Source organism: Gallus gallus, chromosome 18, assembly GCF_016699485.2.
Source record: "Gallus gallus isolate bGalGal1 chromosome 18, bGalGal1.mat.broiler.GRCg7b, whole genome shotgun sequence".
NCBI lineage: Eukaryota > Metazoa > Chordata > Aves > Galliformes > Phasianidae > Gallus > Gallus gallus.
In genome coordinates, this window is record NC_052549.1 from 7,415,154 (window position 1) to 7,432,079 (window position 16,926).

Here is a 16,926-nt window from a genome sequence, read left to right on the forward strand (position 1 = left end):
CTGCTTGCAAAATGGGAACTGAACAAGAACATGAACCAAAGCCACTGAATGAATATTCCAGCTCTGCTTTAACAACTTGCACAAATTGGCCCATCAGGTTAATTGCAGCTAATTAACCATCATCCACAGCAGCCAGATGTTGCCTAACGATGGACAGAAGGCAGCTGTTTAAAATGCTCACTATGTATCTGCATGGGTGCAAGCAAGAAATCACAATGAAATGTAAAATTTGGGAGAAAAAAATGCATACAGTTTCTTACTCGGGCCACTGACAAAGCTCACTGCACCTCCCTCATTCCAACAAACACCTATTTCCACTGCAGAGGTACTTGCAAAACATGTATTCTCTGCACAAGTTTCTTTATCTTACAGAATCGGTATATTCTCCTCAGCATTTTCACTTCCTTTCTTCTATCGAGAACTGAATACAGGCGTGCATCATCTTCACAAATAAACGCATCTGTAGAACAAAGATCCTAATGACTGCAGTTAGATATCAAACCTAGTTCACATGCAGTGTATAGCACACTACTTGCTGCAACCCCACAGTCCTAACGCTTAACATCTGAATTGCTGTTTGTGGTGGAACCAAGGTTATAAAGACGGTGGAACTAAATGTGAGCTCTGAAACTCCCATCAGAACACACCAGTGATCAATACTGTCATCCAGATGACTGACATTTGAAAAGACTGCTGGTACTGAGGATTGAGGGGAATGCACTCGACATGCAGAGTTGCTCCGTGCACTCTGCAGGCACAGGAATCCCCTCCAGCACACCAACACACTGAACCATGCAGCCAAGCACAGCCAGGGAGCTCACCCTTTCAGTTTCAGCAGAAAACAGGATGAACACCTGAGTGCTGCCCACGTACAGAGCCACACAGCAACTTTCCAGGTATGACTGAGATCTGAGATCATGAAATTACAACAGCTTCTTTTGGTCTTTTCTGTGTGATATTGCTGATCTGTTCCGTCAGATAGGCTCTTGAAGAATGATTTAGGGAATTAGTATAATAGAATGGAAACAAGGTTTATTTATTCACCCAAGTGGCATAAAACAAAACTTACAAACAGGTAATCACCTGTATTTCACTTGGGAATAAAAGCATGCTATTCTTTTATCAGACTGCAGTACCAAGGTTGCAAATATGGAATGGACTTTATTTTTAGCACAAAGACGTGCAATTGATTGATTAACGGATTAATTAAAGTCTGGACTCAGCACCATTACGAAAAACAACAAAAATTACAAAAATCTGTATGTAAAAAGCCAAATCAACTGTCATTTTTGTGTGAACTACTTCAAACCAAAACCAAAAACCCATAATAATCTGAGTCCTGGGATAGAGTCTTTACAAATACTGGTGTGCAGACACTGTGATAAGGTGCTCCCTGCGGGGATGGGGTCTAACTTGGGCTGCAATGCAAATTCTTGAGAGCAATGACTTTACATTGCTGTTTCACACTGAGGAGATACAGCTCAATACAAGAACATGGCAGGCTGTGAGTCTGCTGAGCAAAAAGAGCTCAACTTCATGGGCACAGAACACAAAGCAGAAAGAAAACCTCTTTTGGTTCTTCTGTTATTTTATGTGAAACCGTACCGAGGAGCCTCTCTGGCATCCAGTGAGTTCCAGTGCTCTCACATTCTGTACTCCCAAAAACCTTCCACCACAACAGTGACATCAGGAGAAGGACTGAGAGGATTTGCAGACTATTTGCAGACTGCTTTTGAACGATTTTTTAAAATAAATTAATTCAAACCCATTCCTAATAACAGTCAAGCACTCACTGAGTTAAACTTTGACAAATGTTCTAAAGCACTGTTTGCTAACAATCTGTAAGAGCCCAAAGCGTGGGACTGACAAGGGCATTTATCTATAGATACCAGCTAATTGACTACACTAACAACCTTCCCCTCTCTCCAAACCTACCACATCTTCAGATAAAATGGTGGTTTAGAAATCAAAGTAACAAAATGACTTCAAACAAGTCGGAATGACCCAAGAGTGAAAGGAAGGACAGCAAAAGCTGCAGAACAAGTTTGGCTGTGTTTGTACGCCTGTGGTACAGTTCAGTGTCAGAGATGGTATCTGAACTCACCACAGCACTTCACATGTTTTTAAGGCTTAGCACAGTGGTGCCCTAATTTGTTTTATTGTGGGAGAAGAAAACAGATCCCTACAGGAGTCATTTCTTCCATTAATTTATCTTCCTTAAAGCTGTCCTTCTGAAATGCAGGTCACTGAGTTTACACAAACCCTCCTGAAGTCCATGGGTAGGAGCAGACAGAAAAGCAGGCCACTGGGCTCCGGGAGGGGATCGCTCTGTAACCCAGAAATACATCTGCTCTGGGGGTGATACCACAGGAGGTTGGCTCTCATGTACAAACACAGAACAGGAAAACACTCCGTATTGACAGTAGATGTGTGATGCTCTATTTCTAACTCCGAGAAACGCCACTGATTTCATAGAAACAGTTCAGTGCTTGTCAGTAAACAAACCCCATAGCTAGGTGTTACCATGTAGTATTGCTCCTTTTCTGAGTCTTAAAGGGAGTCCATACACACCATGTGTAATTTGTCCAGTCTGATGGAAGATTAAGGATGAATTACTTGCTACCTATCATTTCAATTCTCCTATCTTCCTCATTAATGCCTGGCTTACCAAACAAAAGAGCTGACAAGATATATATTCTCTCAAGAAAAAAATGTCTACATTCCTCAATATATAATTAGTTTACTATATATATATACTATATATATATATATTTATTGCATTTTACTAAAAAAAAAATTACTAAAAAACAGCTTCAGCATGAACAGCACCAGATGCTCTTCACTCCAAGACGAGGTTCAGACCAGAACAGATGCTACTGGAAGCAGAGCAGACAAACCAGCATGGAGGCACAGCAAATCCCTCTTAGAGCTCAGCACAGCACATGCAATGGCCATATTCATCATGGACAGCCCAAGACCCATTGGCCTTGGACAGCTACCCTGCGCCAGCACTGCCAGCCTACAGGCTGCAGCTCATCAGGCATAACAAACCATGCCAGGGAGAAACCACCCCTTCAGCGAGCTGTCGGGGGAAGTTTTTCAGTAAAAGTAATAGTTAATGTATGAAAGAAGACTGCCAAAAAAGAAACTACAAGAGGAAATCGAAAACTATGGGATGTCCTTCCCAACTATTCTCCGACTTGATGGAACCTTGAGCAGTGCCCTGCGCTGTAAGCTCCCAGCTCAGACCAGGATCACTCTGTAAAAGCAAAGTTTAGTGCAGTTTCACAAGATGCTGGCAATCAGAATAAGTACAACAGAGTTTTAAATATATGAATCTTTGTTACTTCAAGACAGAGCTGGCCATTGTAGTGTGCAAGGTGAGTTCATATTCCTCAACAACCTACCAACCGACCCTAGCATACGAGTGGTTTTATTGAGCAACCAAGGAGAACTGCAATTCAGAACATATTAATGTTCACTAATTAGCTCTTGAAGATGTTCTCAATAAAGTCTTCTGCAGTCCTGCAGAGGTTTTCATACCTTTCAGCTAAGTGGCCAAACACCTCCTGCTGAGATAAGGAATACATTAGAAGAAATGACACCTGGGTAAGGCTGGGGTTTTTCCCATGTTGAGCACAGCCCCCACATGCTGCCTGTATGCCCCATATAACAGCACTGACATCAGCCCAGAGGCAGCAAGGCAGAGCAGCACTGTGCTCTAAGTGACAGACTTATTCCAGAGAGATTACTATTTCTGATTGGCAGCAACTCCATGTTTGGAAATGGGAGAAGTTTGGGATGCGTAGCTGCAACACAACCTATGAGAAAAGAGTAGACATTTCTATTATAATTACTCCATGGGTCAGAAATAAAAGTTTGTTGTTTTTTTTCTTTTTTTTTTCCAAATTACAGAGCAGTAAATCAGCAGTATATAATATTTATAGAGACTGCTTATTTACTGATGGCTCTGCTGCACTTCTCATTGCTGCATCTGAGATGTCACCCTTATATAATGTGTTCCCACATACTGCCAGGGCAATTCCAAGAGCTGTTCAGTCTTTCACTTAAATAACAAGGGGTGGGATTTCACATTGTAAGGAAAAGATAGGAAAAAAAGCCCTTTAAGGAACATGGAAGTTAAAAGAAAGCACTATTAAAGCCAGGATATAAAGTACATTTATCAAAGAGAATACGCAGCAGCAAACCATCATCTGTAGCCTTGAAAGAAATTCATAGAAAGCACAACCTACAAAGATCTTTAGGCAATCTCATGTTTTTCACACTCCCTCAATACCAAGAATTGTATGTCAGTCTTGTCAATGGGCATTTATTACTCATGTCACATGAACAGATCTTCTCAGTGAAATGTTGTTAATTGTGAGTAACTGAGACTAGAATCAAAGAAATGAAAACATATGAAGAGGAACTGAAGACAGAAATCGATTTCAGCCTGGAATGAAGGCGCGGACTTGTGATAGCAGAGGGAGACCAGAAAGGAAAGGAAAGGAAACAGAGAACCCCAGATCAGATACCAGACTGAGGGACACCCAGAGAACAGGAGTGGGGAGCTCTGCCTGGGCCCAAACCCAGACTTCTGTGACCCTGCAAATAAAAACTACACAGAACCTAGTTTTAATCTATTGATTCATAAATTATTCTTAGTTTTAAAATACTTCTTAGTACTCTTAGTGAGTACTATTTTTAAAACTTTGTGGATTGCCCAACAGTATTTCCCTTGCAAAACATTGTAATCTAGAACTATTAGCATTCTCCACTAACAATTTTAATGTCACTGTTGTTGACACTTTTCCACTTACTTGCTCAAGTAACAACTCTGTTACATTGCTCCATTATCTACCTGTGTTTACTTCTAAAGAATGGGAGCGGAACTACTATATCCTAGATGAAAAACAAAGCCTGCAGCTTTGCTTAACCAGAACTGTAACCGCATGCATTACACCTGTATTTTCAAGTAACAGTAAGTAAGGAACATAGTGGAAGGAACACAGTGTAAAACTTCACTGCACTCAGATACAATGGAAGCAGTAAATGCCAGCTGGCCTTTCATACTGTTACCCAATCCTAAGAACTTACAAAAGAAAATGCCTTTCAGAACAGTACTTTGGGATACTATCTGATTTTATATGCAACAGACAGCACTCATTTTAAGGTACACTGTTTAAAATCATTACCTCCATGTAAGCAATCTGCTCAGTGTTCCATTTGTTTTGGGTTGATTTCATTATGGCTCCTTCTCTTTCTGCTCCACGCAATATCTTATGACTAAACTGGTTATTTCTCACAACATTCTGCACTGCAGCTACTTGCACACTTTGTCTTTCACCTCTGAATTCTGAGCCGCAGCCTCCGTTGATACCAACCAACCATCTGCAAATTTAGCACACGTTGCTACCTTTGTTCTAGAAGGAGAACGATCAAAGTGTCCCAAGATGGGATTGGGCCACATTCCCCCGGCGTCTGCACTTGAACAGGAGCACAGGTGGGCTCTGCTCATAAAGCAAACCAGGCCCTCCACCTGTGCGGTTACAGCCTTATCAATCAGAGCAACGAAGTGAACTCTCACAAGTTCCACTATCCACCTACAGAGCTTCAGCACGCAAAAGTTTACTCACTCTACTGTCATCAGGAACTTTAAAGAAAATTAACTGCATTTTGATGTTTCAAGGGATTTTATGCGCTACGCGTTCAGGTCCGGAGCTGCGTGGGCACAGAGCACAGCCGGCACGGAGCGCTGACGACCACTGCGGCGGCGCGGGCGAGTCGTGCAGCCGGCACTGAGCACAGCCCTTCCCGAACGCGGCCAAGCCCCGACCCGCGGCAGCTCCGGCCAACTTTCGTCGCAGCCCGGCGGGGCACTCCGCCTCCCGCCCGAGAGAGGGCCCGGTCCGCCCGAACGAGGCCTCCCCCGTCCTCCACCGGTCGTCCCCGCAGCGGGCCGAGCCGCGCCCGCCCTCCGAGCCGCTACCCGTGCCCGCCCTCCCGGGCCCGGTGTCAGCCCCAGCCCGCGCCGCGCTTACCCCGGGGCTCGGCGAGAGCAGCAGCACCGCGGCCAGGCCGAACAGCAGGCGGCGGAGCGGCTCCATGGCTGCCACGGCGGCCGCTCCCTCCGCGCGGCGCTGCCTGCCGGCCGCGGCGTGTCCGGCGCTCCCCGCGCGGCGGGGCGGAGCCGCCCGCTTCGGGCCGCCGACGTCAGCCCCGGGCGGTCCCGGCCGCGCACCGGTGGTGCCGGGGGCTACGCGGGGGTCGTTCGGCTTCCTCTGTGCCGCCGCGGGAGGAGCGCCGCGCTCTCAGTGCGGGGTGAACGCCGGCTCAGCCCGGTGTCCCTTCCCCACGGATCTCTCAAAGCAGATCGCGTCCGACTATCGGCACAGCTCCGGCTTTGACAGTCGCTGCTGACGGCTGAAGTCAATACAAAAACGTGCCTCTCCCAACCACCAGCGCTCCCGAGCTCCTCTGAGCAGCTCTACAAACGCGCACCGAATCAGAGGGGAGAAGTTGGGAAAAGCGGAGGGCGATCGCACGCGGCGCGGCAGACTCCGCCCGTCCGTACCGAGGCCGCCCCGTCCCCGCGGCACTGCTTGCTTTGTAACGCCGTTAGCAGAGCCGCAAAACGCTCCGAGCCCAAAGCACTGCACAGTGAACGGAGCCGCGATAAAGAATGAGGGTTTTGGTTTTCTCCCGTTGTGAGCACACTGCTTATACCACCACGAAGTACGGTTATTTACCATCGGACCCCCCCAGGACCGCGGCGGGAGGGGATTCCACCGGAGGGTCCTGGGACGGAGGAACCGCAGCCGGGCTCCGAACGGGGCCTACATCGGTAAGCGCTACTACTTAGCTAGAGCGAAGTGCTCGAGCAACTGAACTCCAAGCAATTCTATTCAATAGAAGCGTTCCGCTCCTCCGGAACGTCCCCAAGCGGCGGACAGGGCACGGAACGCAGGCTCCCTCAGAGCCTTACCTCCTCGCGGCGCCTCCCTCCTCGGCCGCCATGTGGCGCAGTGCGGCCACGGCCTCAGCACCAACGGCTCCGCACGTGACCCCGCGTTTGAATCCTATTGGGCGCTCACCCCCCCCCCCCCCCCCCAGGCCCAGCACGTGCCCGAAGCTCTGAATCCTATTGGCCGAGACGAGCAAGGGCAGGGCGTGGCGCACTAGGAGCGTTATAAGGAGGCACGAGGCAGGAACTCGGCCTTTCTGTGGGCGCCGCGCGCGGAGGTGAGTGCTGCTGGCGGTCAGTGCCGCCCGCGGTCGGGGTGGGTTGGCTGGGGCTGGGCGGCGCTGATGTTTCTAGACGCGTGTTAGACTTCTGATACGGATGAAGTAAACCGATGTCTGAGCGCCCAGGCTGCCGCGCATCCCTCGGGACGGCTGCATCGCACCGCTCGTGTAACCTCTCCTTTTCGCTTTGTGTCTTACAGGGGCCGAACGACGAGCGGCGCGGTCAATAAAGCTGTGTGGTCCCGGATATGTCTGCCTGCTTCTTTGTGCGCGGTTCTTTCCCCGCACTGCCTTTGACCCGGCGGAGTGCCCTCGCACGGCACCGCCGGCCAAGCAGCAGTGCCAGAGCGAAGCCCTTGTTCTATAACTGGTGCTGCGCGGCGCCCCCCGCGCGGCGCTTTTAAAAGCAATGCACAGCCCGCGCATGCGCGGAGGGGGAGTTGAGCTGCGGGGGGAGTGGGAGGCGGCTGGAGCGGAGCGGAGCTGAGCTGTCCTGGGGGAGAAGGGCGCTGTACCGGCAGGAATAGAGCACCTCAGCCAAGGGGAGTGCTTGAGTTGGAGAGGTGCAGCTCCGTGTGCTCCGCAGCCGTTTGCTGGAGTCTTTTAAGCATACAGCAAAAGGGAAGCTTGAATCCGTTGATCCAAGCTGCAGCTGTTCCCAGGGCCTGTGTCTTACCCTGCATTCATAGATGGAGGCGTGGTGTCCTGCAGGCAGCAAGGCTGGAGCCATGGCTGCAGGCTGGAAAACTGCACCCGTAGCCACACTGAGGGCAGCACAGGAAGCTGAGGAGCTGCTGAGGTATGGAAGGCTACAAGGTGATGGTTAAAGTCACGCACCAAGCTTACAAGGTTACACAGAACCTGTTGTTCTGTGGCTCTGGTAATCACTGCAGGGTTTCCAGTGCAGTATAAAACTGGAAAGGTGTAGTCTTAGTGCAAATGCTGACAGCAGGGAATAACAGGGAAGGGTGGGGAAAGAGACTGCTGCTGTGCTGAATTTCTCTTTAAGTGATAAAACAAAAGCTTTTACTTCTAAAGCTAGAACAGGCTCAGGGTGGGTCAACCCTCCAATCACATGCAGTAGTTATCCTGTTTGGGATACCCAACTTGGGTATATAAAAACATCATCAGTCATTGTAGTAAACTGCTTTCCAATGACTTTTGAAGCAGCCTGCAGAAGGAGGTGGCAAGCACTGTGGGGAAATTAACCGAATAATTGATGAGATAAATTTATTTAATAAAACAAAGCAAGCAGACTGTAGTTACCCACAGTTTATGAAGTGCAATATGACAATCTCGTATAATAATCTAAATCTGTTTACACATTAGTGCATCTAGTCCTTTGACTTCAGTTATTGCACATAAAAATTAAATCATATAAAAGACCTGCGTACAAGACATGCAGACTTCATGAAAGGCAGATAGTGCCTACATAATCAGCAGAACCCAGAATATACACAGCCTGGAATGGTCAAGGAGGAGTTCAGGTAACAAATATAACCTACTAATATTTCAATTAAAGGTAACCAAAATAGGTGTTCAAATATAGAATTAATTTTAAATATATTAAATGCTAGTTTTCTTTTATGTTTCAGGCAAGGTGCTGTTTAAAAAACCTTCAATATAATAGCTTCATTTAAAGATGGTAAATCATCAAGTTACACATGGAAATTTTGATTTACATCAAATGTGACAACACAAAGTACAAAAAAGTTCTTTAAAAATTACTTCTAAAAAAAAAAAAAAAGCAAATCATGTTATAAAAGGAGAGCCGGAACTCACCCTCTGTAAACTAAAACATTTTCTGACATCCATGAACTGTTGGCAACACTGAGCATCAGAAAAATATTGTGTGTGTTAAGTAGTGGATATGTAGTGTTCAAATACCGAATTTACTGCATACATTTACTCTTGAATCATCATACTAGATAGAAATAAGAGGCAGTTTCCCATACCCCCGTTTAGTTTTGGCCATTAAGCAGCAGAAACAGTCTTATATCACGATCAGCTTGAATTCCTATTTCAGAGTCCAAAAGAACAATGCATAGGGGTCAAATCTTTCCATTACAGCTGTTTCACAAACATCAAGAGACTGACATCTGCATTTGCACAGCTGTAATGTGAGAATTTGGTCCCATGCCTTGCATGTAAACACAGTGCAATGGAAGAGTCACAGCAACAAATTCTCCTATAAGAAAAAACTGTTTCATCGTAGCAAGAGACTCTATACACAGTAGGGTAACTAAGTACTTCTGGTAATGTGCAGTATTAAACATTTTGTGTGTGCTCATGTCTTTATAAACATTCAGAATTAATCATGAATCAAGGTGATTGTACCTCACTATAAGGCTGCTTGCTATAGTTTGGTCTCATGGCTTTACCAACTATTTTCTCCTCATTTACAAAAATATGACAGTCCCACCTTCACTGATAACTGTGTTTTATGGCTAGTTGCTTCCCAAAAAAAAGCACAAGTCCTATATGAAAAAAGTAACATGTATATACCACACTGAATCACAATATTACCTATACATCCAATTTACATTCTTTTATCCTGAAAGCATTTCATATTTTGATTGCTTGACACAAGCTATTGACTGCAGAAGTGAAGGAACATAAAACAGTTCATTCTACACCTCCAACTGCCTGAGAAAGAAAAATATTCTTCCAGTTTTTATAAATTCATTCCTTATTTAGGATTTTTTTTTTCCATTTGGCATGCAGTTCCTTTGCTGCCAAACAACCTTTCAACGTGTTAACGCACACCAACATAGCGTGAAAACATAAGCTGTGTCAACAAGCTCCTTGATCTATTACAGTTAGGTTCTCCCTCCCTCCCCCTGAAGAACAGGTCATCTCAGCCTCCAAGTTCAAATCCTGATGGTAGCCAGTACAAAAACAAATCAGCTGCTTAACGGAATGAAACCACATCGCTGAAGTACACAGGAACAATAACCAGGCAAGTGAGCACAAAGGTATGGTTATAGGCAGACCCTGGGGAGGGGGAAAGTGGCACAAATTGATGATGAGAACTACAGCACAGTTTATAAAACCATGAGAATAACCTTTATAATACTGTAAACTGCAAGTCTTCACATCATGGCTGATCAGGGGCCTCCGTGACCAGATCTTTAGGAGGGTATGTAGAGGAGCGGGGATCCATGGCTGAGTGCATTAAAGGAATATAAACATCATCCATGTTTGGCATGACAAAGATTTTCTGTGAAAGAGATGCAATTAAATGAAGTTACGTTTCATATGCCACTTGAAATGTATTGTTTTCAAGAAAGTAGTAAAGGGAGACCTTACTGCCTCAGGTGTTCTTAATTTTAAACAGTTTGACCCTCCATCATCTAAGAACTAGCACCATGCTTTTGTTTAAATACTACAAATTCTGACATGCCATCTATTTCACAGAAATGTCATGTTCAGATTAAAATAATTCTGACAAATGCTAACCAGATTTCCATCCAGGTCTATATAGGATCTTAGGACTATCCCAGAAGTCAGATGAATTTTTAAGGTACATCCCACTGAACAGGAGCAGTATAGAATGCCTGCTAGTCATAAACAAAATAGGGAACATAAGAAAAATTAAGAACCCACCAAAACTGTAGTTAATGAATTAAAATTGTTAAGGAAACACACCTGAAACTCTTGTTCCAGTTTCCTCTCTATCCATTCAGTTACATGAACCAGAGTGACTTCTCTCTCACCAAGTTTTGGCCGAGCTTTTAATTCTAGGTAGGGAGGTCTTCGAAAGCCATACCTTGAAACAGTACACAGGACAAGTTTTATTACCAACATTCCAACAAAGGTGTGTTAAATACACAGTGTTCTCCTAATAGCAATTTATACTAGCTTGTACTATACATCTTCCAGAACCCATTTCAGCTGCATTTTACCTTTAGGTAGCACACACCTAAAACATTGCACAGATCTTGCAGTTAAGTTCCTCTTACCATATTCTGTCAGTAGGTGGAGGTGGAATGTTAATTACTAGTGTTCCTCTGCACTCTTGTACTTCAACTGTTAGCAGCAATGGAGTATTTGAGACCTCTTCGATTTTCTTCTTTATAAACTCAGTCTCTGTTGCTTTTTGAAAGTATTTTGACTTGGTAATTTTATCCACAATTCTCATGATCTTACTTGTCCGATGTCCTCCAACATACCTTTAGATAGAAAACCAAAAATTACACCAAGGTAGTTCGGCAAACTGTTGTTTGCTAGAGTCCAAAGGATTTCCTATGAAATCACTGGAGTATAAAGGTGCTGGAAAAAAGGGAGGGCAATTTTGGCAGTGTGCAGAGTGATATGCCAAAAATAGTTAACCATGCCTGCTACTTTTCCTGGCAATGCCACGCAGCAGCCTAGGTTTTTTTTTTTTTTTTTTTCTCCAGAACAGATGCTTTAAAGACTGAGTGTCTTTTCTCATACCTATCACATTTGAGAAACACATCCCAGTAAGAGTATCACATGTAGTATTTTCTCATATTATATTATACCTGACTGTAGCAGAGAGCCTTGCTTAAAGCCCTGCCCTGCAAAAAAAAAAAAAAAAAACCAAATTCACACTCCTCCAGCTAACCAGAGTGGTTACCCTCTTACCTAATACACCCTAATACAGATTTCTGAAAGGTGTAAAGAAATTCCTTCAACGTCACACATAAGTTTTTTTGTTCTCCCTCTTTGTCTTTTTGATAAGGAGTTCTTCACATGATCTATACATTTTTAAAAGCCATGAAATGGATCACAGAAATAATGCCAATAATTCATTATGTAGTTTTTCAAAATGTTTTAGGAGCAAAACTCAGAGAAAACTACTTGGAACATTCTGAGTAAACCATGGAACCTCTTGGAATATTCACCGTAAAGATCAGTGAGATGCATTCAGATGCAGGAAATGTGGTTATCTGAGACATTTCTGGCATATTGCTGATTTCTCACTGCAGGCATTATTTCAGTCAGATGTAAAAAGAAAAAAAAAAAATTAGAACAGCAACCAAATCAAGGGATGACGTGGCAAAACTGATTTGAGGAAATTTTCTTTAGAACTCTTGTGCAGCATTAGAGGGCAGCATTGCATAGCTGAAGATACTCAAAGCTATTCAAGAAGGGAAGGGAAGGGAGGGAGGGAACAAGAAAGCCTGGATTGAACAATTGATACCTTCTGTGATATCTTCTTAAAGAAAAGACACTGGAAACAAGGCATCAACAGGATCAGTATGGATATAACACCGTATACAAACAGTGTTTCAAGTTAATAAACAAAATTCTGTTCCAGACTCTGCTTCCAAGCAAGACAGGCTGCGGAAGTTTCCTGTAGGATCTCTGAACCAAAGACTTGGCTCTCTCTGTATTCAAATAGTGAAGGAATCAGGAGGTGTCAGACAGCACAGCACACAGCTTATGCTGCAGAAGTGCTGAACTGTGGACAATGCTCCCAGCAGGATAAAACACATGCCAAGAGTAGCTTTTATTTGTGATGCGGTACATGGCTTGATTGCTGCTCTTTACTCTGGAAATGGCTGAGTTTTGTTGGTTTCATTGCTTGGATACACTCACTCTGACATCCTCTGTCACAGTGAATGTTATGGGACTGGATCATGATAATAGTTACAGTATAACGTCTGGAAACAGAGCACGGGGAATAAAAGGATTAACAAGAAACACTACGAAGACAGCTCACCCTTCTGCTCCAGGAGTCACCTGCTTCTCTCCAGCCAATTCAGGAGCATCATCCTCTTCTGATGACCCAGCACTGGAGGATTCCTCATCACTGTCTGCAAGACAATACGCCCTTGGCCTGAAACTGAAAGAATGCAATTTCCAGGTCAAATGCAATACTCTTGAATAGCTATTCATCATACATAGCTCTGATTGCCATTATGCATAGTCTGAGATTCTGAAATACCTTCTCTTCTTTCTATAAACTCTCTCCAAAGACGTAAAATGCTCTGAAACCAGAGCACCTTAACTAGCTTCAAAACAGAAAGATTGTTTTTTTTCCAGTGAAATATAATCCTGCATTTAAAAAAAAAAAGATGGTAGGGGAACATCTATTCTACATATTCAAACTGTATATTTAAATCATTTCAAAACATATTTGAAAACATTTCTGCTGCTGCTTGTGCCTTTCCATGAAGGTGAGCAGTACGTAGGTCAGACAGGCTGTGGTTTTTTGGTGGTTGGTTGTTTTTAAACTGACACATGTTCATAAGCTGACAAGTGAGAACACGTAACGCTGTCTCTTACAAAAAGCAAACCTAGGGTTCCAGCTTCCCATGCCAGTGTCTACTAAATGAATCCCAGAACCTCTCAGACGTTACCTGAGGTGCTCACACACACACACACCCCTCATCATCACAGCACTTTCAACCCAAGCTCATCAGTTCCATTTTGTCTGCTCACGCACACACAGCTCATGCAGTGCAGACACACCTCTAGGAACAGTATCACATGCAGAGCACAACCCAATCGCATCGTTTTGTTTGTTATTATTATTCACTTAAGGTGGGCTTTTTAATTATTTACTTATTTTCCTTTCTTGAATAGAATCCAAGATGGAATAAGGCCATCAACGTCACACTGAGAAGAGGGAAGAAGTAAAGTAAGAATAATAAAGAAGTTCTGCTCTTAGGGTACAAAATATCACACAGTAGCAACTAATTCCTGGGCTTCAGCTATGGAAGAATTTATGCACACAACCACACAAATTCAAATCTTTTAAACGGATTAATATCCAGGAAGGATACAGTGAACAGTATTCACAGATCTCCACCTAATGCAAGAGCTTGAAACCGTTACACAAACTTCAAAAGCACATTTTTGGCCCTAGGGACTATACTCAGCATTCAAATACTATACAACCTGTTCAGAATACAAGTTATTGCTGTGTCTTGTCGTTGTTGTTCACTTTTGGGGGATTTTTAGGTGTGTGTTTGGCTTTTTTGCATGCTCTAGAAGACTTGAAACGTTTAATAACCTCACACATGGACCAAGGCTGCTGTCTGCTATTCTCTGCACAGAACAAACTGTTAGTTACTGCATGAAGTCCTAATGTAAAAGGACAGATCAAATGCAGCTCACCAGTGCACAGCACTGCTTTCTAACTGCCTACTTAAGAACGAAAGCAGCAATCCCATTGACCTCTCTACAGTGCAGAATGTGCTTCCTGGGCTACTGGAATGGAATAAACCTCTTCTTACTCTGAGATGCATTTGGATCTACAAAAGAGAAACAGCATAGCGAACTGAACCACCTCCCTGAGGACTTGGGAAGGAAAAAGAGGCATCCCATCTCTGGCTCTCATAGCAACGCTGGAGCTATTTCACATGTTTTTAGGTCAGATTCAAACTATGTATTTTCTACCTGGGGTGACCCAACTTCCTTTCCTGTCCATGTGATACCGCCCTTACAAAAAGGCACTTTATTTGCCTGGATATAGGATCCTCTGAAGTGACTCCAGAAGCACATGTACCTGCTGGCTGAGACCAGATCTCCTCACATTAAACAAAACAACAACAAATATGCTTTAGTAAGATTTCAAGGCATCTACCAGTATGTCAGTACAGCCAATGGACTGTCTATAGAAGACAGACGCTGGCAGAAAACCGCTTTGAAGCTGCAGGAATTTTCCTGAGTAGATTGCCCAATATTTTATGAATTGCTATTTGCCAGTTCTTTTTCCACATGGTACACTAAAGCAAGAAAGGACTTACAAGGTATGAAACCGCAGTAACTCTGGGTTAGCCTGCCTGTACTTGCCTACTCTCTGGTTTGTTAGAATCTGCTACTGTATCCATTTTATGAAGCTAGCAATTAAATCTCCTCTTGTGTGTTTCTTTGTGACTGCCTGCATTTTCCTGAGAGCACATGCATGACAGCATTATTAAACTGCATTGCAGCACACTTTATTTCAAACATAAATGCAGCAGCAATGATAGAATAGACTATAATATAGAACCATTTGTCTCATTTCATACCGACAATATGAAAGGACAGTTAAAACTCAGTGCCAAGTCTCCCCTACTCCTCTCTTTCTGGGGAAACAGATGCCTTTCTTACCTGAGTTTTGTTTGCTCCAGGCTCTTGAGAAACAGAACTGAGCACAAGCAAGCAACATGTGGGATTTACAGGCAATATAAGATGCAAGCCCATCTAGAACAGTTTGGTTTATCATAACAATTGTCAACTGAATTAAAAAGCCAGTAAAAAGAACTAACAAAGTGGAAAGCATAGATGAGAAACTTTTTTGTGCCTCAGTCTTAGAGGGTATTTTGTTGTTGTTATTGTTTCTGTTTTCAAATAATAGCCATTGTAGCCAAGGGGGGAAAAAAATCTCATTCAAACACGACTTCTTTTCTGGTAAAGTTGACATGATATTTGGCCTTGAGCATTTGAATCAGAAGAGGGAGCATGAAACATGCAATACAGCATCAGTCAGTGGTTCCACCTTAAAGTAATTGGTTGCTTAGCTACAGACATTTACATTTGCTTTGCTGTAGGCCTATTGCTCACTTAGAAATTATGGTCATTTTTAAATATGAAATCCATGTGTTCACTATTAGGGACAGATAAAAAAATACACAAAGAAAATTCTGTAGAGATGAGGACAAAAACAAGAATGCCATTTGAACAGACATTTCCTTCTTTATATCCACTGTTTTGATGGACATAATTAAAGGGATCCCCTGAAAAATTGTAACAGGTAAATAGAAAGTGGAAAATTGAGGAAAATGGTGACTAAAGAATGGGTGTGATTATTTCTCTTGATGCAATAAAGGTATTGAGTAAGTCTTCACATAATATTTGCTGTTATTTACTGTTACGTGATTTACAATAGTATTTTTAAGTAGTACCAGCAAGTATATATTCTCTGACATTCTTACTGGCTAGGATCCCAAATTAAGTGTAAGGCATAGGTCAATTTTTAATCTCACAACATTTTAAAATCCTACTGACATATAAAAAATATGATTCTGCTACAGAAGCTGTCTATTAAGTCCATTATCAATACTGTAATCCAACATTAACGTTACATAGGAAGACAAGATGCTCTACGCTCATACCTACACACCTCCCTTCAAATTCCTTTCAATCTATTACAGAGCCTGAGTTGCTTATGCACAAAGATATTCCAACTTTTTCACCAGGAAAGGTCAAGTTGCGCCATCACTGCAATATCTTACCCTTCCTTGCCAATCTCTCCAACCTTCAGTGCTTCACCAAGAGGCTCTTTACCAAGTTTGGTCAAGTTCATCTTGGTCTCCAGGGTCATTAGAAAAGATCCATTGTAAGACATTTCCAAATCAATCCAAAGCCCTAAAAAATTAACACAGGCTGTAATTCTTAGTCATATATATATTTTTTTTAATGTCAAGACAAAACTTTGAAAAAAACAAGTCTACTCATCACACTTTACCCAAAGAGAAAAAATACTTTTTTTTTTATCAACTGATTATACCATTAATTCAGAATGAATTAAAAGCTTATCAAAGTAAGTTGTTTTATAAGCTTAATGTGAATAGAGGAAGTTAAAGGTTAAACTATGCATCAAAGGCAAGGAAAAAGATCAGTCTAGTACAGCTAATGACCTGTAAGAGGAGCGTGATGTGATTTGCACACACCTAAACCGCTTAAGAGATCTGAATCAAGATAAAGAAAATAGAATACAATCAG

At 43.2% G+C, this 16,926-nt stretch overlaps 3 protein-coding genes, 1 long non-coding RNA gene and 2 other non-coding genes across 20 annotated transcripts in view; 4 read left to right on the plus strand and 2 right to left on the minus strand.

The window, feature by feature from the left end:
• The window catches only part of ERN1 (endoplasmic reticulum to nucleus signaling 1), a 33,706-nt gene extending 26,650 nt beyond the window's left edge, over window positions 1–7,056 (minus strand). For 2 of the 5 annotated variants that reach the window (XM_025141602.3, XM_040649498.2), the window contains exon 1: window positions 6,750–7,056. In XM_025141602.3, coding sequence (XP_024997370.1) covers window positions 6,750–6,752 — 3 coding nt within the window. In that variant the 5' untranslated portion in view covers window positions 6,753–7,056. Of the gene's footprint in view, window positions 1–6,041; window positions 6,146–6,749 lie in introns of those variants that run through there. The other 3 variants (XM_015279890.4, NM_001285499.2, XM_025141604.3) reach the window with 2 other exon arrangements.
• Window positions 6,216–7,489, plus strand: LOC107052236. Of its 2 annotated transcripts, none has more exons than XR_001464586.4 (2): window positions 6,216–6,844; window positions 7,446–7,489. XR_001464586.4 is itself a non-coding variant. In XM_025141782.3 (2 exons), exons 1-2 carry the CDS (start codon window positions 6,683–6,685, stop codon window positions 7,180–7,182), a joined length of 432 nt encoding a protein of 143 aa, XP_024997550.2. In that variant the 5' UTR covers window positions 6,216–6,682; the 3' UTR covers window positions 7,183–7,489. The 2 variants fall into 2 exon arrangements, 1 of the variants encoding a protein (XP_024997550.2); XM_025141782.3 differs by having other exon boundaries at window positions 6,913–7,489.
• LOC112530047 lies at window positions 7,300–7,365 on the plus strand. The gene has a single exon (XR_003071188.1). It is a non-coding gene; the product is annotated as a small nucleolar RNA SNORD104 (small nucleolar RNA).
• Window positions 7,490–7,529: 40 nt separating the features above from the next.
• Window positions 7,530–7,664, plus strand: LOC112530044. Its single transcript, XR_003071185.2, has one exon. It is a non-coding gene; the product is annotated as a small nucleolar RNA SNORA76 (small nucleolar RNA).
• Window positions 7,665–8,458: 794 nt separating this feature from the next.
• Window positions 8,459–16,926, minus strand: part of TEX2 (testis expressed 2) — a 49,346-nt gene continuing 40,878 nt past the window's right edge. For all 10 annotated transcript variants that reach the window (XM_046902161.1, XM_046902160.1, XM_046902158.1 and 7 more), the window contains 5 exons: window positions 16,437–16,569; window positions 12,935–13,057; window positions 11,208–11,417; window positions 10,894–11,014; window positions 8,459–10,465 (listed from right to left, as the gene is read on the minus strand). In XM_046902161.1, the coding sequence (XP_046758117.1) occupies window positions 10,343–10,465; window positions 10,894–11,014; window positions 11,208–11,417; window positions 12,935–13,057; window positions 16,437–16,569 (710 nt within the window). In that variant the 3' untranslated portion in view covers window positions 8,459–10,342. The remainder of the gene's footprint in view (window positions 10,466–10,893; window positions 11,015–11,207; window positions 11,418–12,934; window positions 13,058–16,436; window positions 16,570–16,926) is intronic.
• On the plus strand, window positions 12,930–15,498 carry LOC112530030. The gene is made up of 2 exons (XR_003071159.2): window positions 12,930–13,078; window positions 13,801–15,498. It is a non-coding gene; the product is annotated as an uncharacterized LOC112530030 (long non-coding RNA).

What these genes read in the sequence shown, in the direction of transcription:
- LOC107052236 (XM_025141782.3), top strand. Translation starts at nt 6,683, where the DNA reads ATGAGGGTTTTGGTTTTCTCCCGTTGTGAGCACACTGCTTATACCACC. An exon ending in TCCGAACGGGGCCTACATCG is followed by an intron (nt 6,845 to 6,912) that starts GTAAGCGCTACT and finishes TCTATTCAATAG; the next exon opens with AAGCGTTCCGCTCCTCCGGA.